The sequence below is a fragment of the Equus caballus genome, chromosome 10 (assembly GCF_041296265.1).
Source record: "Equus caballus isolate H_3958 breed thoroughbred chromosome 10, TB-T2T, whole genome shotgun sequence".
NCBI classification, from domain to species: Eukaryota; Metazoa; Chordata; class Mammalia; order Perissodactyla; family Equidae; genus Equus; species Equus caballus.
In genome coordinates, this window is record NC_091693.1 from 22,779,865 (window position 1) to 22,804,856 (window position 24,992).

General features: G+C 39.6%; 1 protein-coding gene across 2 annotated transcripts; it reads right to left on the minus strand.

Moving 5' to 3' along the window:
• Positions 1-8,787: 8,787 nt before the first annotated feature.
• On the minus strand, positions 8,788-24,954 carry LOC102150861 (zinc finger protein 677). 2 transcript variants are annotated; one of them, XM_070224839.1, is made up of 5 exons: positions 24,840-24,926; positions 21,930-22,884; positions 21,519-21,609; positions 18,171-18,336; positions 8,788-11,795 (listed from the first exon to the last, which is right to left on the minus strand). In XM_070224839.1, the coding sequence occupies exons 3-5, from the start codon at positions 21,531-21,533 to the stop codon at positions 9,733-9,735; spliced, it is 2,244 nt and encodes a 747-aa protein (XP_070080940.1). In that variant the 5' UTR covers positions 21,534-21,609; positions 21,930-22,884; positions 24,840-24,926; the 3' UTR covers positions 8,788-9,732. The 2 variants fall into 2 exon arrangements, with proteins under 2 accessions (XP_070080940.1, XP_014585711.1); XM_014730225.3 differs by lacking the exon at positions 21,930-22,884 and having other exon boundaries at positions 24,840-24,954.
• Between the last annotated feature and the right edge of the window lie 38 nt (positions 24,955-24,992).

Genomic DNA, 24,992 nt, shown 5'->3' on the forward strand with positions numbered 1-24,992 from the left:
TCATTTCACCAGACAAATAGTTAAATCTATTTGTGACATTTCGCCAAAAATGCATCACTTTCACTGCACTTATCATCCCAAATCCTCAAGATTGATGGAAAGAACTAAGGGCACAGTCAAAATTCAAGTGGCAAAACTTTCAGCCGCATTTAATCTCTCATAGTCAACAGCTCTTCCACTAGTGCTCCTCAATCTTGGAGCTATACCCTTTGGTGCACTTTGGCTGTCTCCTTTTGAAATAATAATAGGACAGCCTATGCAATTAGATGAAGAAATGTATGAACCAACTTTGCTCAAAAGAGATATCTTGCAATATCGTCAAGTTCTTATTGAGCCACTAAAAAGAAATTAAACACTCACAACAGATTCTTTTCACAGCAAACTCCTGGGAGACAGACACCTTGAGGATCATGGACTACAGCCTGGAGATTTTGTTTATTGGAAGAGACACCAAATTAAAGTCTGTTTGCAGCCTCATTGGAAAGGACCATCCTAGGTACTTTTACCCAATCCGTGCTCTGAAAAATTAAAAGACATAAACTCATGGATTTACATTTCTGATTTTAAAAAGACCCTTCCTCCTGAGTGGATTTCAACTCCAGTTACTGACACCCAGCTTCGATGTACTATGACAAGTACTACAAAACCCGAATGAGAAGAAGCCAACATCAGTTTTGGAAAGCTGTCCCAAGATCCTGGACCAGACTTGTATTCCCAACCTTCCATCTCCTCATTTTAACCCTTGTAATTCGTACACTGGATGCCCATTTATGATTGCTATAGTAATCATACTCTTGAGTATATTAGCAATTTTAACACTTTTATGTCATGCTAGTCACCTTTCTTGTGTTTCAGGTTGCCTATTTGGTACCTTTTAATTATTGTTCCTATAACTCTAATACTTTCTATCCTGCTAGACTAAAATAGATCAGAGCTTAAGTACAAAATCTTTTCATTAATTACCAGAATATCATTTAAGGTTTTTCTGACACTATAAACAACTAAGGTTGTTTATTCACCCCACATCTGAATGGACCTAATGGTAATATCTTCTTAAAATGGCCTCATTCTCTTGTTTCACATTATAATCAGTCCAATTGATGGATACGTCGCCAACTTCCTCTTTCTAGTACAGCTGAGTTACCTTGATGGGTTTCTCCTTTTCAAGGTACAGATTGCAAAGTTCTAAAGTAATTTACTATGATAGAGAGATCTAGTTCCAGTGTTCACCGTTCACGTGATATTACTAATTATGATCCTGAAACCTGGCCAATAGTCAATACATGTTTATTCCTTTTATGTTGCTCAAACTATTCAATTATCCTAACAATCTGCCACTAAACAAGAGAAATTGGATTCCGCAACAAGAACTATGGAGGTTTCACCCAAATCTGTGACAGATCATTTGGCTCACTCCTAGTTACGGATCTCTAAGGACATCAACACCTTTATGTTGGGAACAGAGAAACCACTGGAAATAAAACTTATCTAACTGTACCTGAAATATGGTATGGATACATCCAGAATAATGTCCAAATACTGTCATTCTTAAAGAAAGTGGTTGGTTTGGAACAGATTGGTCTTAAAGGCCAAGTATTTACTGGCTGGTACCCAATGGAACTCAGTAATTATGTAGAACAGATTTTTGGCCTTTGCTCCCACCTGAATGGCTAGGTTGCTGCACCCTGGGGTTCCCTTGGAGGCAGGGAAGAATTCACTCTAAATTAACAACTGTTGGCAATCTTTCTTTCCTTAGGGCCAGATGGACTCATTCGGGCTTCCATTGGTATGACCATCTAGCACTATATTTTTTCCCTCCATAGGAGTAGAAAATGTCATCACCTATAGAAGTCCTGACTAAATTTACTCAGCAGACCTTTAATGATAGCCAAACAGGAATAGCTTTATGGAATTCTGAGATGTCCTTAACGAGAAAGGCCGTCCTTCAAAACAGAATGGCCTTAGATATTTTGACTACATCTCAAGGTGGTACATGTGCTATAATTGAAACTGAAGGTTGTGTTTTTATACCTGATGAATCTTGCAATGCGTCATATCTCTTTAAACACATAAAAAAAATGTGAATGACCTAAGCAATCCCTCACCAAATTTCAATTTGTTAAGTTGGCTCACTTCAGGTACTAGGTCCCTTCTGTGATCCAGATTACAATTCTAATTTTTGTTACTTCTTGGAATTCTTGTGTTAATCATAATATTCAAGCTAATTATGGTTTTCTTTACTCAATGTTGTAAAACTGATAAGCAAGATAGAGTAATGATCGCTTAACAACTTGAGATGGTTGATCATTCTTATAATTCCGAATGACCCTCTTTTTCTGGTAAGGATTATACTTAAGACTTATTCTTTTGAACTAAATGTTTTATTAACATTATTACTATATCTGCTCTCTAAATATTACTGTTATAAGTGATGATTACAAAACTTTTTTGAAGCACATGTACAATGTTTATGTGACAATCCAGAATTACTGACCTATGGGATGATTCCTCTTTCATAATATACCTGGCGGCTCACTAAACTCAGCTATTTCCCCCCAACATGGATAACTGGGTAAATCAATAAAATAAAAGCCAAGTTTCAAGGGACATGATGGACCCAGGGCAGGCAGCAACCACCTTGGCACTGAGGGACAATACATTGATCATCAATGCTTTCTATCAAAAGATTATCAATCAAAAGGGGGAAAATGATGAAAATAATAATAAGAAAGCATTTTTACATATTGAGGTCTATGGGAAAGCCATTCTGGTTTAAATGTGATTCAGTCTAAAACTTGGTTTTCGCAGAGAAGCCTGACTTATGGCCCACCAAACAGGCATTGTACATCTACTTCAAACATTTTCCCAAAGAATGCACTCTTTAAAGATAGAAATGTAATATTTCCCTTTCTCTGAGGCTAATACCAGCACTTCTTTGAAGATAAGCTTTTCTTCTGAGAGAACCAAGTTCAAGTTGACCTGCTGTGTATGTGCTAAATTAGGGCAAAACATCTCCTTGTGACTTTGGGGAAAAAATTGTATTCCTGTTGTGCTTGATGTATGTTCTTTGTTCTGACAGGGTATATGATCATGCTATAAACCATGCTTCTCTGGCGTGCTTTCTTCTCTGGGAAAAACAACACTCTTAGGCTAGTCCTCTAATTAACTCATTACATAGCTCTCATCTATTAATTGGTTGTGGATTATTTTCATCAACAGATGTTTCAGCTGAAATGATTTGCCCATTTTTTTATTCTACTGTCTGGTCCTTAAGAATTCTTTGTGCTGCTTATAAGTCATACGTCTTTGTCTGTGTGTGTTTGTGTGTGTGTATGTGTGTGTTTTATTGAGAACCATCTCTGAATTTTAATAAAATCTGAAGCCATTTCATATGGTTAATATTTCCATATGGTTAATATGTTCTGCACTGTTTAGGATATATTTCCTTGTTCTAGGACCATAGGGAAATTTTTTTTTTGTCTAAAAAAATACGATTTATCTTTAAAATTTAGAACAGCAATACATTCAGAGTTGACTGGTTTTATGAAGTGGGTAATGATCAAGGTTTTTCTTTTTTCAACATGGCTAGCAAATTTCAGCTTATTCTGAAAATGTTGTATTATGCTTTCTTTCGATATGTCTCACTTGTCATTACTTCCCTCAGGTTAACAGGGCTTCATCCTTAGTGCCGACTTTCCCTTGAAAAGTACTGGTTATCTCTCTCTCTCTTCTTGTCTCATGATGTCTTGGCAATCAAACAGGAGCACGCAATGCAAGTTACTCTTGGTGTCAAAAATATTCAATGGGGGCCAGCCCAGTGGTGCAGCGGTTAATTTCGCACGTTCTGCTTCAGCAGCCCCAGGGTTCCTGGTTTGGATCCCGGGTGTGGACATGGCACTGTTCACCAAGCCACGCTGTGGTAGGCCTCCCACATATAAAGTAGAGGAAGATGGGCATGGATGTTAGCTCAGGGCCAGTCTTCCTCAGCAAGAAGAGGAGGATTGGCAGCAGATGTTAGCTCAGGGCTAATCTTCCTCAAAAAAAAAAAAAAAATCTTCAATGAGCCTTTTGGCTCAGAGAAATGACTGTTTCCGTAATTTAAAGGAAAACATGTTGAGTGAGAAAATAGCCTCCAGGGACATCACGGTAGCAACTATCTTCTGGTCACAGACTATAGTTGGAATTCTGGACAACATCTCTCTTCTTTACCATTACGTATACTTTTACGACACTGAATGCAGGTTGAGGGCCACAGATTTGATTCTCAAGCACCTGACTATGTCCAACTCCTTGATCATTCTCTTTACAGGAATCTCCCAGACAATGGCAGCTTTTGGGTTTAAATATTTTTTCAGTGATGTTTCATGCAAACTTCTTTTTATGTTCACAGAGTTGGCAGGGGTGTATCCTTTGGCAGCTCTTGCCTCTTGAGTGTGTGCCAATCATGATCAGCCCCATGAACTCCCGTTGGAAGGATCTTAGAGTCAAAGCTCCAAAGCACAGAGGCTTTTCCATTTTCCTCTTCAGGAGCCAATTCATGTTTTTAAATTTAATGAATATTTCCTATGTATATGTTTGGCAAATGGAGCACCAAAAACCTCACTAAGAAAAGAGATTTGGGATACTGTTCTGCTATAGATCATGAGAAAATCACAGGCTCAGTACATGCAGCATTGATAGTATTTTCTGAAGTTTCATTTTCTATGCTGACTGACTGGGCCAGTGGCTCCACGGATTTTGTCCTGTACAGGCATAAGCAGTGGGCTCAACACATTCACAGGAAAAATGATTCCCCCAGATCCTCCCCCCTGTGTCCAGAGCCACCCAAAGCATTCTTGTCCTGGTGAGCACCTTTGTATCTTTTTATTCCCTCTCCTCCATCTTTCATATTTGCAATGCTCTTATTTACAATCCCAATTGGTGGTTGCTGAATGCTGCTTCCCTAATATGTGTGTATTTCAACTGTCAGCCCCTTTCTGCTTATAAGTTATGACTCCACTATAACCAGGTTCTTTGTATGGATAACAAACACTGTATATATATAGTAAGCCTTGAAGCCAAGTAGTCTCAGTCTTCTTGCTATTACGGGTCTTCTGACTCTCCATATAAACTTTAGGATATAGGATATCAAAGTTCATTGATATCCACAGAATAACCTGTTGGTATTTTGATTGGGATTGCATTGAATCTGTAGGTAAGTAGGGAAGAACTGACATCTTGACAATATTGAGTCTTCCTATCCATGAACATGAAATGTCTCTCCATTTATTTAGTTCTTCTTTGATTTTGTCCTTCACTTATATAGCTCCCCTCATGTAGATCTTGTACATACTATGTTAGATTTATATCTAAGTATATTACCCTTTTTGGTGCTAATGTAAATGTTATTTTGGTTTTAATTTCAAATTCCACTTCTTCATTGCTGATTTATAAGAAAATTATTGACTTTTATATACTAAACGTCTTAGTCAGTTTGGGCTGCTATAACAAAGTATCAGAGACTAGGTGGTTTATAAACAACAGATGTGTATTACTAATCTGGAAGCTGAGAAATCCAAGATCAAGGTGCTGGCTGATTTTCTGTCTGGTGAGAGTCCTCTTTCTGGTTGCAGATGGCTGTCTTCTTCTTGTATCCTCATACGGCAGACAGTAAGAGAGTCTCTGAGGCCCCTTTTATAAGGGCTCTAATCTCATTCACAATGGCTCCACTCTGATGAACTAATTACCTCCCAAAGGTCCCACCTGCACATACCATCACACCATGGGTTATAACTTCAACATATAAATTTTGGGTGGGAGACACAAACATTCTGTCCATTGTATTAACCATGTATCCTTCAATCATGCTATAATGACTTAAAAGTTCCAAAACTTTTCTGTTGATTCCTGAGTTTCTACATATCAATGTCAAAGATAGTTTTACTTCTTCCTTCCCAAGATGCATATTTTCCATTTCCTTTTCTTATTGCACTAGCTAGGACTCCCACTAGAATGTTGAAAAAGAATGGTGAGAGAAGACATTCTTGTCACTGAATCGTACACTTTGAGAGTGAATTTTGTGGTATGTGACATATACTTCATTTAAACAATCAAGCAGAAACATCTACTAGGTTCACGTTGAACTTAGAAAAAACGCGCTGACCCTGTCCTACAAAGCCTTGGAGATACAAGGTCCAGCATCCATTACAATAATGGAGGCCAGAGATGATAATGATTATGGCAATGAGAATGAAATGAGAGGAACTGGAGATTATTTTAAGGTAAAACGAATATATTGTTTTCCCCAAATCCAACTATTAGATTTGTGGGGTACCAAAAGGTTTCCCGACTCCACCTTACCAGATTTAGATTCCAGCTCACCATTTTGTATTGTCCCACTTCTTTAATTGAACTAAAGATGTAAAGGAAGTCTCCCTCTTTATATCATAGAGCACTTACTTTGCACCTGTTATTGTCATAGGTACGTTTTCATGTTACACAGCCTTAAAACAATTTTTAGTTTATGTATCTTCAAATTTTCTAATGGAAGTAACAGGGGGAAAAATATAAGTTAAATATAAAAAATGTGTTAGGTGTGGAAGAAAAAATAGTAAGAAAAAATTCTAAAGGAGCAAAAAGGATTTCTAATAGAGTTGAAAAGAATCATGTAATAACACTATAATCACAAATTGAGAGTTTTATAGCCTTTGAAAAACTCTCCTGGTAAAATTATTGAATCATATTTATTGTTTTATAAACACTTCCATTAATTATTATGAAACTACTGTAAAAAATATCTTAGGCAGTTTATCTAACAGTATTTCAGAAGCACTGTTGACAACTATATTGGGCAAAGGGTTCTATGTAGGCAGCAAGAAAGACATATAAGAAGTTATTAACATGAGGAAAACTGTGCTCTTTCCTAACTAAGGAATCAAGAGGTTTGACAGTAAAATATTCAGTGTTGTGTTAAAGTCTTACTCCATTTTTTGATATCTGACTATGGACAGCTTTTAAGCCTCAACCCTCCCTCAACTCCCCTCCCCACTTTTGGTACAGCTTATTGAGGTGTAATTGCTACATTTAAAAAAAAAAAAAAAACCCTGCTCATATTTAATACATCCTCCCTCTTCTTCTGCTCTATAGGTGTGCAAGCTTATAAGCCCAGTTGCTCCTTTGTTTGGTGCCCACAGGAAGATCAAACGACCTGCAGGATCCTGACCCCAGGGCCAACTCATAAACTCTATATAAACCCAAAACAAATCTACTTTCCTTGCTCCCAAGCCATTTTTTGTTCTAATTCAGAAGGCTGCCCTGCTTTCCTTGGAAAGTCTCATTACGCATTAAACATTCTCATCCCCATTTGGCATCTGACATTATCAATCTTGAAATCTAAACTAAATTTTGGATAGGGGTCCATCCTGTGTCTGCATGATATATGCAAGTGCAAATTAACTATTTTTGAGGGAGTCAATATGTGAAGTTCCTAGTCAGCCTAGAGACAAAACAAAACAAAACAAAATCAATCTTTCCCCCTTAAGTGAGTCTATTCATTCTTAAGGGGAAGCTCACGATCAGTGATCTGTTCAAATTACTCCAGTGAGAGCTCCATGCAGAAAAAAACTTTGTTTATATATTTATTTCTGAATTTTTTAAATTTTCTAACACTTTTTCATATACTTAACATATTTTTATTTTTTACCTCATGTAAATCAAGGCCAATGCAAGCCATGGGTCTTAAGTATGCACAAAAAAGGGCGTGTGGAAATATAATCATATGGTCCACACTTATGAATAGTACTTCAGATGTTGAGGGCAGTCTAAAGTTGCACCTCTATGGTATTTTAATCATAGCCACATAAATATCCAAGGGGCAGTGTGTGGAGACAGTAACTCAACTAACTTATGAGTACATATTGACAAAATTGTACAGGCATAACCCAAAGATATTGTGGGTTTGGCTCCAGACCACTGCAATAAAACAAATATCAGAATAAAGTGAGTCACATAAATTTTTTTGTGTCCTAGTGCATATAAAAGTTATGTTTACACTATACTGTAGTCTATTAAGTGTGCAACAGCATTACCTCTAAAAAAGTGTACACACCTTAATTTAAAGATACTTTATTGCTAAAAAAAAAAAAAGTTAACCATCATCTGAGCCTTCAGGGAGTCATAATCTTTTGCTTGGTGAAAAGTCTTGCCTCAACGTTGATGGTAGCTGACGGATTGGAGTGGCTGTGGCAATTTCTGAAAATAAGACAACAATGAAGTTTGCCACTTTCATTGACTCTTCCTTTCATACACTTTCTCTGTAGCATGTGATGCTGTTTGATAGCATTTTATCCTCAGTAGAACTCCTTTCAAAATCAGAGTCAATACTCTAAAACCCTGTACTGCTTTATCAACTAAATTCATGTAACATTCTAAATCCTTTGTTGTCATTTCAATAGTCTTCACAGAATCTTCTCCAGGAGTAGATTTTATCTCAAAAAACCACTTTCTTTGCTCACACATAGGAAGCAACTCCTCACCTATTAAAGTTTTATCATGACATTGCAGCAATTCAGTCACATCTTCCACTACACCCTCAATTTGCAAAAGAAACCACACAGTACCTTTTAAACACAATAAAGCAAAGCACAATAAAACAAAGGATGCCTGCATGTTGTTTGATTCCACCACGAAAAGAAACTGTTGCATATGCCTTTCAACCGTGAGAACCTAAAGACATATTGTTAGTGCTTGTTATGAAGTAACACGATGATGTGGGATATATTTGATTTGATAGAAAAAATATGATTCAAGTTTTGGGAAAATGATTAAATTTTATTAAACATGACAACTATGATATACTGTATGTAAAATGGTATCAGTGATATAGTGCTTAAAGGCGAATCCTACACATGTACACCATATTCTGGTTTTTTGATTACATTCTCCTCTCTGATAATTGCTCTCTTTGGCTTCCAAGAATAAGATTAATTTTTCACTCATTTTTTGATACATACAACAGCTATTTTCTTTAAAAAGAAAGGATGACCATCATTTCTTTGCCATTATTTCTACCACAGAAGCAGTCCCTACTAACCTATCATACTATTCTCATCAAAATCTCAGTCTCTCAATCTTAAGGCCTGCTGTTTCGTGCTTATCTAGTAGAGCAATGACTTCTGATAATCCAGGGGCCCTCTGTTGTACCAACAAATTTGTAGAAGAGGATCCTGAACATGCGATTTACAACATTTTGCATATATTCTCAGCCAAAGCTTATGCTCTCATTCAAAACCACACATTATTGTAAGTTAAAATTCAGAGTCCTCATTCTCTCAGGAAACGTGGATATGATTGATCCTCACCTAATAAAGTACGCCTGTTTATCTATCTCATTGATCTCCTCCAACAGACCATCATGGCAACACAGGAAAAATATGTGATGACGGCATAAGGTCAACAAACTTCAAACTTCAGGTTGGAAGACATCAACAGTAACATAGCCTCTTCAAGAAACCTCAAATAATAAAAGTATCTTAAACATGAAGAAATGGTACACTTTCAAAGATCTCCTTGCTCCACAATACTCGTCATTTCATGAGTTTCAAATGACTTTGACTTTTAATTACAGTGAAGAACTTAATAGCTGAGGATGATTAATCTTCTAGGACTACAGACTTAGTCCTCCCTAGCATAAATTCTCTGCAGTATAGTCTATTGTAAAAAATGGTTAAACGATTTACACCATTCATTACATTTCTAAGATTTCTCTCCAGTATGAATTCTTTTGTGAATCCTGAAGTCAGACCATTGTCTAAAGGCCTCGCCACATTCAATACACTTGAATGGCTTCTCTCCAGCATGCATTCTCTCATGACCCCAAAGGTGTGACCGTTTGATAAAAGCCTTACCACACACATTACATTTGTGTGGTTTCTCTCCAGGATGTATATTCTGATGTCTAGTGAGGCTTGAATACTGTTTAAAGGCCTTGCCACATTCATTACATTTGTAAGGTTTCTCTCCAGTATGAATTCTCTGATGAATTGTAAGGTTTGAATTTTGACTAAAGGCCTTGCCACACACATTACATTTATATGGTTTCTCTCCAGTATGGATTCTCTGATGTCGAGTAAGGCGTGAACACCAGTTAAAGGATTTGCCACACTCATTACAGGTGTAAGATTTCTCTCTACCATGAATTCCCTGATAATCCCCCAAGCTTGAGCTTTGAATAAAAGCATTATCACGTACAGCTGATTCATAATGTTTCTTTTCAGTATGCATTTTCTGATGTCTAGTAAGGTGTACAAATTGTGTATAGGCTTTACCACATTCATTACATTTGTAGGGTTTCTCTCCAGTATGATGTCTCTTATGTTTAGTTAGACTTGAACGCACAGTAAAGGCTTTGCCACATTCATTACATTTGTGAGGTTTCTCACCAGTATGAATCCTCTGATGTTCTACAAGACTTGGTCTTTGGATAAAAGCCTTACCACATTCATTACATTTGTATGGTTTTTCTCCTGTATGAATTTTCTGATGTTTCACAAGGCTTGAAATGTGGATGAAAGTCTTGCCACATAAACTACATTTGTGTGGCTTCTCTCCAGGATGTATATTTTGATGCTTAGTGAGGTGTGAGCACTGCTTAAAAGCTTTGCCACATTCATTACACTTATAAGGTTTCTCACCAGTATGAATTCTTCGGTGAATCCTGAGCGTAGACCACTGCCTAAAAACCTTGCCACATTCAACACATTTGTATGGTTTCTCTCCAGTATGAATTCTCTTATGATCCCAAAGATACGAATGTTTGGAAAATCCCTTACCACACTCATTACATTTATAAGGTTTCTCTCCAGTATGAATTCTTTCATGACGCCAGAGGTCTGAACATTTGATAAAAGCCTTACCACATTCATTACATTTGTGTGGTTTCTCTCCAGTGTGAATTCTCCAGTGATTGGTAAGATGGGAATTTTGATTAAAGACCTTGTCACATATATTACATTTATATGGTTTCTCTCCAGTATGGATTCTCTGATGTCTTGTGAGGTTTGAGAACTGCTTAAAGGCTTTACCACACTCATTACATCTGTAAGGTCTCTGCTCAGAATGAATTCTCTGATGACTAGTAAGGACTGAATAATGGCTAAAAGTCTTTCCACATTCATTACATCTGTGTGGCTTTTCTCTGTTTATTTTCTGATGGTGTGTAAGCAATGAAGGATACATGAAAACTTTTCTATATTTATTACACATGTTGGTTTTGATAGTAGGAGGAGGAAATCTTTGAAGTGGTGAAATTAAGGAATACATTTTGATAGACTTCTCAACTTGATTACATTCATAAATTTTCTCTTTAGTTTGAAATCTCTGCAATTCAGCCAGATGTGACTGAAAGCTTAATCCAAGTCTATTTTCAAAACATTTCATATACTTGTTTCCTGAGGAGACTATGTTTTTTATCTTTAACAAATTCTTTATAAATGACTTCGCATGTTTGAAATGTTGATATGCACTTTTTCTTAAAGAAACATTCTGCTTTAAAGATAAATTAATGCAAGATTTGTTGCCTTGTTTCTCTTTTTTACTACTGAGATTTACATTATCTGTCATAAGCACTTCTTCGGAATTTCTTTCTTCATATCCACACGTACTCTCAAAGTCATACATATTTCTCCAGACTTCCCCAAAGTCAAGATCCTCAATGTCATGGCTTTTATGTCTTCCCAAGACCACTGGTTGGTATAATTCTCCAATATTAATGTCTTCCTTTAGTAACAATTCCTTGATCATAGATCTAGCAGAGATATCTGAAAGATAGGGAAAAAAATCTTCATATTAACTAGAGTTGGCAGATGAATACTACACTAAAAGTAATATTTACATAGAATAGAAAAAAACTTCTCAACATAGGTCTACAAATGTTTAATAACAGAACACGTTAATAAATGATTACCTGTATTTTAAATTATTTTTAAGAGAAGCCTACTTTCAAACATGTTATAACCAAATTGCTCACACTATGTAAACAAATAAGCTCTGAAAGAAAGTGTATTATTTCACTACCACACAAAAACACAGAGTGGCAACAGACAAACGGGTGTCTCACATTTCAAGAGAAAAAGATATTATACAAATGCACATTTACATAATTATTGCACAAAAAAATGCTAAAGTACAGCATTATATGAGGTTATGATAAATAATCCATTAAAAACAGCAGACACACTGAAAAGCCTGGGAAGAAAGGCTGGGGAGTTTTTTTGTGGTTGAGCTCTATGAGTTCTTTGTATATTTTGGATATTAACCTCTTATCCGATATATGGTTTGCAAATATCTTCTCCCAATTGTTAGGTTGTCTTTTCATTTTGTTGATGGTTTCCTTTGCTGTGCAGAGGCTATTTAGTTTGATGTAGTCCCATTTGTTTATTTTTTCTATTGTTTCCCTTGCCCAGCCAGGCATTGTATTTAAAAAAGTGTTGCTAAGATGGATGTCAAAGAGTGTACTGCCTACATTTTCTTCTAGAAGTTTAATTGTTTCAGATCTTACATTCAAGTCTTTAATCCATTTTGAGTTGACTTTTGTGCATGGTGTAAGATAATGGTCTACTTTCATTCTTTTGCATGTTGCTGTCCAGTTTTCTCAACACCATTTATTGAAGAGACTTTCCTTTCTCCATTGTATGTTGTTGGCTCCCTTGTTGAAAATTGGTTGTCCATATACATGTGGGTTTATTTCTGGGCTCTCGATTCTGTTCCATGGATCTGTGTGTCTGTTTTTGTGCCAGTACCATGCTGTTTTGGTTACTAGTGTCTTGTAGTATATTTTGAAATGAAGGAGTGTGATACCTCCAGCTTTGTTCTTTTTTCTCAGGGTTTCTTTGGCTATCGGGGTCTTTTGCTGTTCCATATAAATTTTAGGATTCTTTGTTCTATTTCTGTGAAAAATGTTGGAACTTTGATTGGGATTACATTGAATCTACAGATTGCTTTAGGAAGTATGGGCATTTTACCTATGTAAAAACAAGAACAACATCAAAAAAAACCCCAAAACAAATCAAAACAAAAAAAGGCTGGAGAGTAACATGCTTTGGGGAATAAGGGCTTTTAAAAACTGCCACATATTCATAGAACTCTAAGTCATAGACATGCCCAGGGCTGGGTGAATGTTCAGAAAACATATGAGAAGGCCCTGAGGTCTTACCTCCAGCTAATCTTCAGTCTCAGCAAAAGCAGGAGGTAAAGGTGAAGGCAGCATTGTAAATTGTCAACCTGAGTTTTACAGGTATTCCCAAACACACAGAGTCTGTCACCAAAGACTGGGAGTTGACTATTTTGGTTTTTTGTTTTGATTTATTCGGGGGTTTTCGTGGTTCCAGGTGTCTGAGAAATTCCATGTTGAACCACTACCTAACCACTAAGCTAACTAAACAGAGACTTGAGTAGCCACACATGACAAAGAATAAGGAATAGCAGCAAACCAATGCTGGGGTGGGGAGCAATGTGACTTCCAAAGTTGCCATATAATAAAATTCAAAATATTCAGTTTAAAAAAAAATTACAAGGCATGAAACCAACAATGATGTATGGTCCATACACAGGAAAAAGTGAAATTTAACAGAAACTATCCCCAAGGAAGCCCTGATATTGGACTTTACTAGACAAAACAATTTATATCACTATATTAAATATCCTCAAAGAGCTAAAAGAAACCAAGTGTAAAGAACTAAAGGAAACAATGAGAACACTATTTCCCCAAATAGAGAATATCAATAAAGAGAAATTATAAAAAGAAACCAAATAGAAATTCTGCAAAAGAGAAGTACAAAAACTGAAATAAAAAAAAGCTAAAGGGTTTCAACACAGAATGGAACAAGCAGAAGAAAGAATTAGCAAACTTGAAGATAAATCAATTGAGATTACCTAATCTCAGCGCATAAAGAAAAAAGAATGAAGAAAAATGAACAGAGAACTGCGGGACACCTTCAAGTGTACCAACATAGATAATGGGAGTTCCAGAAAGAAATAAGAGAAAGAAATGAGCAGGAAAAATATTTGAAGCAACAAGGCAAAAACACTCCAAAAGTTTATGAAATTCACAAATCTATATATCCAAGGAGTTCAACAAATCCCAGGTGAGATAAACTGAAAAAGATCCCCAGTAAGACACGTTATAATCAATCTGTTCAACGACAATCTTGAAAGCAGTAAGAGGCAATTTCTCAGGTGAAAGAGATCCTCAATAAGATTAACCATTGATTTCACATCAGAAACCATGGAGGCTAGAAGGCAAGGAGATAAAATTTTCAAAGCGTTAAAGAGAAATAACTATCTACCAAGAATTCTATGTACGTCAAAATTATCCTTTAAATAAAGGAAAACTTAGGACATTGTCAGAAAAACAAAAACTGAGAAAGTCCCTTGTAAGCAGACTAGTCCTACAAAAAACACTAAAGGGAATGCTTCAGGCTACAATAAAAGAAGAAACAGTAACTTAAATCCACATAAAGAAATAAGGAAAAGTAATAAAGACACTACATAGGTAAATACAAGGCCAGTATTAACATAGTTTTGGTCTGTAATTCCTTTTTTCCCTATCGATTTAAAAGACAACAACATAAAACAGTAATTCTAAATCTACATTGATGGACAAACAATGTATAAACTGCAATTTGTGACAAAAACAATAGAGGAAGGAGAGGCAGGAGATGTATGTGTGTATATATAGTATATCAAAGTTTTTATATACTATTTAAATTAAGTTGGTATTATTTGAACTAGATTTTTATAAACTAATATTTTATATGTAATGCCCAGGACGACCATTAACAAAACAATTAAAAAATATATAGTAAAGGAAACAAGAAGTAAATCGAAATGGTACATTAGAACACACCTAACACAAAAGAAGGCAGTAATGGAAGAACTGAGGAGAAAAAAAGATATAAGACACACTGAAAACAAATAGCTAGAGGGCAGAGGTTATTCTTTATCACTATTTAAATTAAATGTAAATGGATTAAACTCTTAATTAAAAGGGAGAGGTTGGCAGCATGGATAAAGAAAAAAAGGATCTAACTATATTCTGTATGTAGGAGATTCCCTTTAGATACAGAGACACAAATATGTTGAAAGTGAAAGGACAGCAAATGATTCTGTTATGGGCCAAGGGGTCGGCTCAGTGGCGCAGCGGTTAAGTGTGTACGTTCCACTTCAGTGGCCCAGGCTTCGCCGGTTCAGATCCTGAGTGTGGACATGGCACTGCTTGGCAAGCCATGCTGTGGTAGGTGTACCACATATAAAAGTGGAGGAAAACGGACATGGATGTTAGCTCAGGGCCAGTCTTCCTCAACAAAAAGAGGAGGATTGGCAGATGTTAGCTCAGGTCTGATCTTCCTCAAAAAAAAAAAAAAAAAAAACTGTTAAGGGCTGAATTGCATCCTCCCCCAAGAAATTGATATGTTGAAGTCCTAACCTCCAGTACCTCAAAATGTGACTGTATTTGGAGATAAGGTATTTAAACGGGTAATTAGGGTTAAATGAGGTCATTGGAGTGGGCCCTAATCCAATGCCTGGCCTCTTTATAAGAAGAGATTAAGACAGAGACCCACACACACAGGAAAGACCATGTGAAAAAGCAGGGAGGAAAGACAGCCAACTACAAGCTAAGGAGAGCAGCCTGAGAAGAAAACCCTGCTGACACCCTGATCTTGGCCTTCTAACTTCCAAAACTATGAGAAAGTAAATGTCTGTCGTTTAAGCCACCCTGTTGTTTAAGCCTGTGGTACTTCGTTATTACAGCCCTAGCAAACTATTACAGATTCCATGCAAAAGGCAACCAGAAGAGACCTGGAGTGGCTCTACTAATAACGGAATCTAAGTCAAAAATTTCTATGAGACGAAGAAAATTGTATATTTAAACAAAGATAACTCGGGGCTGGCCCTGTGGCCGAGTGGTTAAGTTCACGCGCTCCACTGCAGGAGGCCCAGTGTTTCGTTGGTTCTAATCCTGGATGCGGACATGGCACTGCTCATGAAACCACACTGAGGCAGCGTCCCACATGCCACAACTAGAAGGACCCACAAGGAAGAATATACGACTATGTACTGGGGGGCTTTGGGGAGAAAAAGGAAAAAAATAAAATAAAATAAAAATTAAAAAAAGATAACTCATCAAAGAATTACAACAAATATGAACTTATATAGACCTAAACAAAAAAGCCCTAAAATATACGAAGCAAACATCGACAAAACTAAAGAGAGAAATAAAAATAGTTTGAGAATATTTGGAGACTTCCAGACCCCACTTTCAATAAGCGAGAGGAGAGCCAGAGAGAAGTTCAATGAGGACAGGAAGACTTGAGCAAGACTATAAAGCACCTAGCTCTGACAGACACATACAGAGCACGCCAGCCAATGACAGCAAAATACACATTCTTCTCTAGATGCACATGGAACATTCCCCAGGATAGACCATACAGTAAACCATGAAGCAAGTCTCAATAAACTGAAAAAGGCTGAAACTATGTAAAATATTTTTTCCAACCATAATAGAAAGAAAGAAGAAAGAAGTAACTGCGGGGAAACTGGAAAGTTCACAAATATATGGAAATTTTGAAAACACTCTTAGAAAAACCAGTGGATAAAAGAAGATCTCACGAGAGAAACTAGAATATAATTTTAGAGGAAAGAAACAAAAACACAATGTACCAAAACTTATGATACGGTATAGCATGGCACTGCTTATACTCCTGCTGAGTAAAAGCAGTTTTACTGCTGGATCAAAAGATCCACCCCACTCCCCTGTTACACACGCTCCTTTTGTTTTTTGAGGCAGATAAGCCCTGAGCTAACATCTGCTGCCAATCCTTCTCTTTTTGCTGAGGAAGACTGGCCCTGAGCTAACATCCATGCCCATCTTCCTCCACTTTATATGTGGGACGCCTGTCACAGCATGGCTTGCCAAGCAGTGCCATGTCCACACTCGGGATCCCAACTGGCGGATCCCAGGCCGCCGAAGCAGAACATGCGCACTTAACCGCTGTACCACCAGGCCGACCCCTACACACACTCCTTGATGTGAGGCAAAAGCAGAACTGAAGAAATGGCTGGGGCATCTGAAGAGGCAGTGAGGGCTTGAAACAGCCCCGTGCACTTTCCTGGGGCCCCAGATGCTGACATTTTTCCATCCTGCGAGAAGGTCTCCCAAGTACATGAAATGGGAATAGAAGCTGGAGAAGGCCTGGGGCCCAGACTGTGAAGGCTTCAGTTCTGATCTGTGTGGACGGAGAACTGTGTATGAGAACAAGGAAGAAAGAGGACCCCTTATAACCAGCCCTCCTGGTGCACCTCAAGGTCAAGCTAGCAAAGAGATCCTCCGGGGCAGGTAAGAGAACGTTCTATGTCATGATAAAGATTTTGCCTTGGTCTTTGCACGAGCTGGTGGGTGGGAGGAGGAACTTTTACTCATCTGAAGAAAACAGTGATAAATGGAAGGGAAGAAAACTTTCCTTTGAGAGCCCACAAGAAATAAACTTTTGTTTTCCCACAGAACTCTCCCACTTGTGGAGAGTTTCCCAAACATGATTAACGGTGCGGCTTCCTTTCCGTCGAGCTAAACTCTTTCCTCTGTTCACACCTTTGATACATTCCCACCCACTTAGTTTTTTCACTATTTTCACCTGGCTTTGCACAGTCCAGGGCTCTTTCCCATGCTCCAAAATGGAGATAATACTCAGGCCAAAAAGAGACATTTCTGCTTATAAGAAAGGAACATGATATGCTGTGGCTTTTCCAGAATACAATTTCATCCCTTTGTTCAGCTGAGGAGAGAGGACATTACACACACGTCTAGAAAAATATTTCACAGATTTGTTCACTGACTATCTCTTTCTGAATGCTTAAGGAATATTTTTAAAATATAGATGTCTAGCTCCCCTCCAAGAACTACTGAATCAAAAGGACAGGCGTAAAGCAGAACCAGAATCAGATATTTTTAAACGTCTGCCATAAGGTTTTGTGATTACTTGACTTTGGGAACCACCGTTAATCTAATGTGGAGTGGGCAGATCACCTGAAGAAAAAGGAAGGTGAAAGTCTAGATGCTACATCATGAAGCTTTTCATCTCAGAGTCAACCCAGCATCAATCGCAAGTGAGCATGGCAGGGTCTCCCGAGAGACTTACCAGGGCAGATCCTGACTTCTAGAGGGAAGCTCTCCTCACCCAGGGAGAGCAGGTTCCTGCAGTTCTCCAGCATCACGTCCCTGTACAAGGCCCTCTGAGCGGGGTCCAGGCACTCCCACTCCTCCTGAGAGAACTCGATGGTCACGTCCTTGAACGTCAGCAGTTCCTGAAAGGAAAAACACATTTCACTAAGGGACAATGGGAATCATTCTTCTCTTCAAACAATATGAGAGCAGGAGAGAGGTGTAAGGATTGATTCAATTGAAGTGAATGTTCTGACAGATCATTTTGAGCAAGATAATTGTGAGCAAGTTATATAGCCCTAATTTTGCTTTATTATATTTTTCCATCAGAGGATATCAAATCCACGAAATCACAGTAGATTTCACATTTTTGTGGACAATAAAAAAGACACATACATGAAAAATATTCAACACAGGGTTGTTTACACGGACATGGTACATATTATGTTCTACACACTGAGTGATATTCAATATCTAGACAAGCTAATGCATGAGTGGTACCTTCAGGGATGACAAAGTCCACAGACATGCACAAATATAAATAGAACTTTCCATTTAAAGTGAGATATTTAGCAATTATGGAGTTTATCAGCCTGATGGAGTTTAATCCACTAATAAAAAAATGATTCAAAATGAAAAACTGTACTATCGTATGTTAAAGTAGCAGATTAAATAGAACAAAGATTTATCACAGCAGTAGATCTTTGAAGAAATACTCGATGATTAAAAATCATGCCAGGGGCCAGTCTGGTGGCGAAGCAGTTAAGTTCGCAGGTTCCACTTCGGTGGCCCACGGTTCGCCGGTTCAGATCCCAGGTGCAGAACTATGCACTGCTTGTCAAGCCATGCTGTGGCAGGCGTCCCATATACAAAGCAGAGGAAGATGGGCACGGATGTTAGCTTAGGGCCAGTCTTCCTCAGGAAAAAGAGGAGGATTGGCAGCAGATGTTAGCTCAGGGCTAACCTTCCTCAAAAAAAAACTATGCCAGGCAAAAAATTAAAAGAACTGTTATCAAGCAAGACAATTTCACCAGGCATCATAATCTGCAGTAAGCACTAGAAGAATTTCCACTACAGGTAAGGCTGAGGTAAGTGGGCCAGCCAGGCGCCTGCCATTCGCCACTGCACAGGATGCCTGAGCCAGAACCAGAAGAGGGAAAAGCAAATGCCAGTTAGGAATTTTATCATGACACCTAATTAGAAGAGATTTCCCAAGCTATGTGAAGAAATGAGGAGACTTTATTGAAGGAGATAACAAAAACATAATCAAAGACTGACAGACCTAATTCTTATTGGAAGATGTGGTGACATAAAGACGTCAGTCATTTAGAAATTCGGCGCAATTCAAATATAAAAGAAATGTGGAATTTCAAATAAAAAGTCTCCACTTCGTTGAGAGATAAATAATTTTGAAAAGAAAAATAAAATGGAGGGCCCTGGCAAATAATATGTGAACCTGTTAGTATACGTGTACACGTGTGTGTGCGCGAGTGTGGATTACACGAAACTTTGAAATCAATGAAATAAAATGGCTACAAGATATCCACAAAAAGGCCAAATTAAAAAGATTTCAGTAAATCCAAATTAAAGAGAGAATTTTAAACAAAGAAAGATTAGGACTAAAGAGAACACAGTATTTTGAAATTATGCTGGGTGAGGCCTTCAAGCAAGATCAGAAAGCAGAAGACAAGAAGGAAAGAGATGTATGTTTCACTGCAAAACAATGACAAACTAAGAAAGACACCAGGGCACACATAAAGAATTAAAGTACAAAATACAGAATAGCTCCTAAAATAAATCAAAGGAAAACTCAGCAAAGTATGAAAATCCATGTTTTATTTCCACAAAACAATGAAAGTTACTCACAAGTAGTTGGAAAATGGAAGCACAAACAAGGGATTATCATTTTCCTCTAAATTTTCAAAATACAAAAAGATAATGGCACCAAGTTTTGCTTATATCCGGGGAAATCTCATGTGCTGTTGGTGGGAGAGGGTACCTTTGCAGCTTTAGGGGAGGGCATCTGACAGACTCTATCAAAATACCAAACACACCATCCTTGACCCAGTAATCACATGTCAAGTTTCCCAACCTAGAGAAATCCTCAGACATCTGCAGAGAGGTCAGCCTGCTCAGACACAGCCACTGTGGCATTCTTCACACTAGTGAAAAATTGTAAAGGTCTCGTGTGGCTTCAATAAAGAGAATGCTCCAATAACCATCTACAAAAGAGCAAGCTATATCTGTGTTTACTAACATGAAAATAACTTCTAGACATCCATTATGTAAATTTTTCATATTTGCAGAATAAAATGTTACTCTAACAAACTTCATTGAAGAATTTTTTCCAAAACCTCATTAGAACATGTAAATTCATTTTTACAAGATTTAGCTGACTCTTGCCACAGAACTGACAACAGTGGTCCCTCACTGAGACATGAGGGATGGTGAAGGAAGTAACAGGGCAGGAGATACATTATATCTTAGTGCCTAAGTTGCTTCTTTTTTCAGAGTTTGACCACACACACACACACACACACACACACAAATACATATATCATGTAATGTTTAAAATAAAAGACATATAATAGTTAATAATAATGATGGAGCAAGAATTTGGATTCAGCCTTTTTGATGACAAAGACAAAGTTCTGTGCTCCACGTCTTGGCTGAATTATAACCATTTTTACCTAAAACACCTGCTGCACGAGAGACCCTGCAGGAAGACCACGGTTTCTGTGGGATGGACGTGCTAAGCATGATTTTTGTAAAACCTCTTATTGTTAGATATTTAGGTTGATTCTATATTTTAAAACCAATAATGGAATAAAACATCCTCTATCACTCATGTCTGTTTCTGAACTTTATTCTCTATCATTAACATTTTGGAACCAGAAACACCATGATTCATTTGTGTAGCTCTGAAGGCATTATAAAGTCAGGAACAGCTGGTCTCCTCTTATCACTCTTCTTTTCCAGAATTGTCCAACTATTCCTAGATATTAATACATGACTTCCCACATGCAGCTTCTTTCACCGAGATGTGGCCCAACCTCACAGACACCACGTGGCTCACACTCCATCCCCAATCCACAGATGTGAAGCCCTGCCCGGGACAACGCCCAGTGGAGGCTCCTCACAAGTTCCATGTCACTGGGTCGCGGTGAGATGGAATCTAAGTGGAGACGAGAGGGACTGAGGGAAGGCCCTGGGTGAGTGGAAGGAACATGTCAGGCAGGACACTTCAGAGTCAGAGATTAGCAAGTCCAAAGAAGGACATTTCAGGAAGGAGAGACAGATTAATCAACAGAGAGTATGACTTCACCTGGGAAAGAGCCATTCTTGACTCCTCTTCTTTCCTCTTCCTCCTCTTCCAGGCTTCTTCCTCGGGCAAGATTGCTCTTGAGAAGTCAACCCTGAGTGTCAAAAATATGCTGTTTAATGTTTTGAATCAACATGCCTCCTTCCTGTGCCACAACCACACACACAGGGAAGACCTCACCACGTAGCAAAGACAGCCCTGTGCTGCCCATAGCCACGGGAGGGATTCAGGGAAAATAAGCTCCCACACAGAGACCAACAAGTGAGGGGTTTGACCCCTTTCTTCAGAACTCGCTCCCCTCCTGGTGAAGCCCTCAATACACTGCCGCAGCGGGGACGTGAGATGGACTGACCCTCCCCTTCAGGTCGCAGACCTGGTCTTAATCAAACCCTATTCACAGCAGAGCCCCCTCACCTGTCCTTGGATCACAGGCTGATCCCATCCTCAGAAACGGAGGACCCAGAGCCTCGCTGCTCGATGCTGCACGCAGATCAGAATCACCTGGGACACTTAAAACATCCCATCCCACTTGACCATCTGAAGTGGATTCTCTGGGGACTCGGCACAAGAGATATACTTGCAAAACGCCTCAGCAATCCAACACAAAGCCAGGGTTGAGCACCCCTCAGAGGAGGCAAGCCCAGCACACCTCCCAGCTTGTGGCTCTGCTCTCCCCTTGGGCACTGCTGTCATGTGGATCCAGCCAGAGGAAAGGGAAGGAACAGAGAGAAACAAGCAGAGTGGGCAATACGGACCAGACGTGGGGGTGAGGGGGTGGCTGGATGTTAAAAGGAGGCAGGGAGAGGAGACAGAAATCAGAGAAGGTGCCTCTGAGAGGTGATATCAGAACACAGACCTGAGGAAAGAAGGGATTTTGTCACCTGCAAGTGAGGGGTCAGTGACTTCTAGGCAGAGGGACACCAAAGTGAATGCCCTGAGGCGGTGGTGTTCCTGGCTCCAGAAAGGGAAAAGCAGCCTGTGTGGCTGGAGTAGACCGAGTGAAGAGGAGCCAAGTAAGAGCTAAGATCAGAAAGGGCTGTGGTCTTCAAACATTCTTCCCTGTCCCCAAGATTTTTGAAAACCAAGTATTCCCTTAATCATTTTTTTATTTGTTTTGTCCTAAGTTAAAATACTAACAAATAAAATAATATCTTATAATATTCTGAAAACACGCTGGGACGCTCATCTAAATCCCAGGAAGTACAGGGTCACCCTCTGCTGAGATGTAGCGGGAGGACTGCAGAAGAACACATCTGGCGGAGTTCAGGGGACCATTTTTGAACATATGAAGATGAAAACGCCAGTCATTATCCCAGCAGAGATGTTGAGGAGACAGCTGGATACAGAACTCTGGCTTCAGAGGAAAAGTCTGGGTGGAGAGGCGAAAACAGACATTAGTGTTTAAAGTCAAGAGATGCGATGGAAAAGCAGTGGGTGTGGACAGAGAAGAGAAGAGGTTCAAGGACTAAGTGCAGAAATGCTCTCAGAGAGTAGGGGGTTAGGAGAAACAGGCACAGGAAGCTGAGACATAAACAGGGAGAAAAAAATTAACACTGGTGACTGGTAGATAGATTCATTTTCTAAAAACAGTGTGATGTGAAAGCCAAGAAAAAAGTACTTCAAGAAGAGAGAGTGCGGCATGCTGGTGAGAGGACGAGATGCTGACTAAGAATAAACTACTGATTTAGAAATGGGGAGCTCACTATGACTCTGATAAGGAAAGTAACAGTGGAATGTGGATGTGAACATGAGAGCTGGAAGCAAGAATTGAGGCAGAGAGTATAAACAAGGTTTTAGTGTATTTTGCTCTGAAATGGAGCACAAGAAAGAGCACTGATTAGAGTGGCAAATGTAGCTAACAGAGGATTTTTTGTTTTAAAAATGGGAGAATGTAGTAAAAGCCTCCTCTTTTTTTTTGAAAATGGGACAACATCGCCATCTGTATATGCTGAACATAACAATGGCCTAGAGGTAAAAATTGATGACATAGTGGCAGTGGCCAAAGGATGCTATACTGTCCTGAGACTGCTGTACTGCCAGCCCTTATAACCCCTCCACAGTTGTGCTCAGAGACCCACCTCCAGCAAGCCCATCCCAATGAAAACCCCAGCCACCCATCACCCACTGTTTCTCTTCTTGACCCAGACACTCCTACAAGCTCCCATGGTGTTCTATACTCCCAGTGGACACCCCACAATATTACAGGAAAGAACCCTGTGATCATCTATACACTTTCCCATAGAATCCCACACCGCATTCCTAACATCAATCTTTTGTTGTGGCAGGAAAACACCCACCAAATCCAGGATCCCATACGTTCCTTCCTGGAGACTACCCTAAAGTCAGGCACTGCCATAATGTCAAAATACAAGAGTACTGTCTCCAACGACCCACATTTTCCAACAAGACTCCGATATCTTCTAATGAAACACCCCAAAATGTCATCTGTATCCCACAAAACACATGTGACACCCTCAGCAATGCTTGGCCTTTTTCATTCTTCCTTTCTCACGGTTTTTCCCATTCTCCCTCAGACTGTCTCTACTCCGCCCCCTACCGTGCACATTCACAGATATGGAATAAAGACGTCCCTTGCCCGGGAACAGAGCTTTCCAGCAGAGCTCCAGGAATGTAAACACACCACAGCAAGCACAGCCAGGGGGATGCGATTTGTGCAGGAGAAACACAGTGTCACCGAATGGGTGCAGCTCACCTCCCCCAGTGCAAGAATCAGACATCTCCCCTAAGGCGGTGACAGCAAAGTGGAGGACTAAGGAGGGGAGGAGCCCGACTCCGGAGGACAAAGAGATGGAGCAAGTGTCAGGAAAGCGGTGGGGTTTGCGGAATCCCAAGGCCAAGGAGATGTGGCGTCCATGTATGCACTGCCATCTCTGCCTTGGAGGGGCAGAGAGGGGCGAGGCTGGGGAACAAGGGAGGGAGAAAGAGAATCCACCTGCGGAGTAAGGACTTCACACAGCGCGGCTGCGAGGGGAAGGGGACGGGAGCCTGCGGGAGTCACCGAAAGGTTCTGAGCAGGAAAACGACGCAGCACGCGGTGTCTACTGCACCCAAGGCGGGAAGGCCAGGGACGGGGACCCGCCTCACAGCGATTTTAAACCGAAGCAGACCGGGACCTCCGGACCCGCAGCGGAGCTACAGGGCCTGGAACGTCTCGCGGTGCTGCCGGGACTCATCGGGCGCGGAAAGAGGCCATGAAGGGGTTTTAACGTACGCGGCGACCCCTAAACCTTGGCTGTTACGGTTCCTTGAGTCTGAGGGCGCCGCAAAGATCAGGGTTGAAGCAGAAAACAGAGACTGACTCACCCGATCGTGCCCCTCGCTCCTCTTCCGGGTCTGAAGGAAACTGCGCGTGCGCGGCGCTACAGGGGGCGGGGCCGGTGAGGTGCGGGGCGTGGACAGTGGCCCGGAAGAGACAAAGTGCGCTGCGAGACGGGCGCGGGCCGAAGTAGGGGCGGG

Coding starts and splice junctions, on each gene's coding strand:
- LOC102150861 (XM_014730225.3), bottom strand. Junction 11,796..18,170: donor AGAAGTCAGGATCTGCCCTG/GTAAGTCTCTCG, acceptor CCTATCTTTCAG/ATATCTCTGCTAGATCTATG.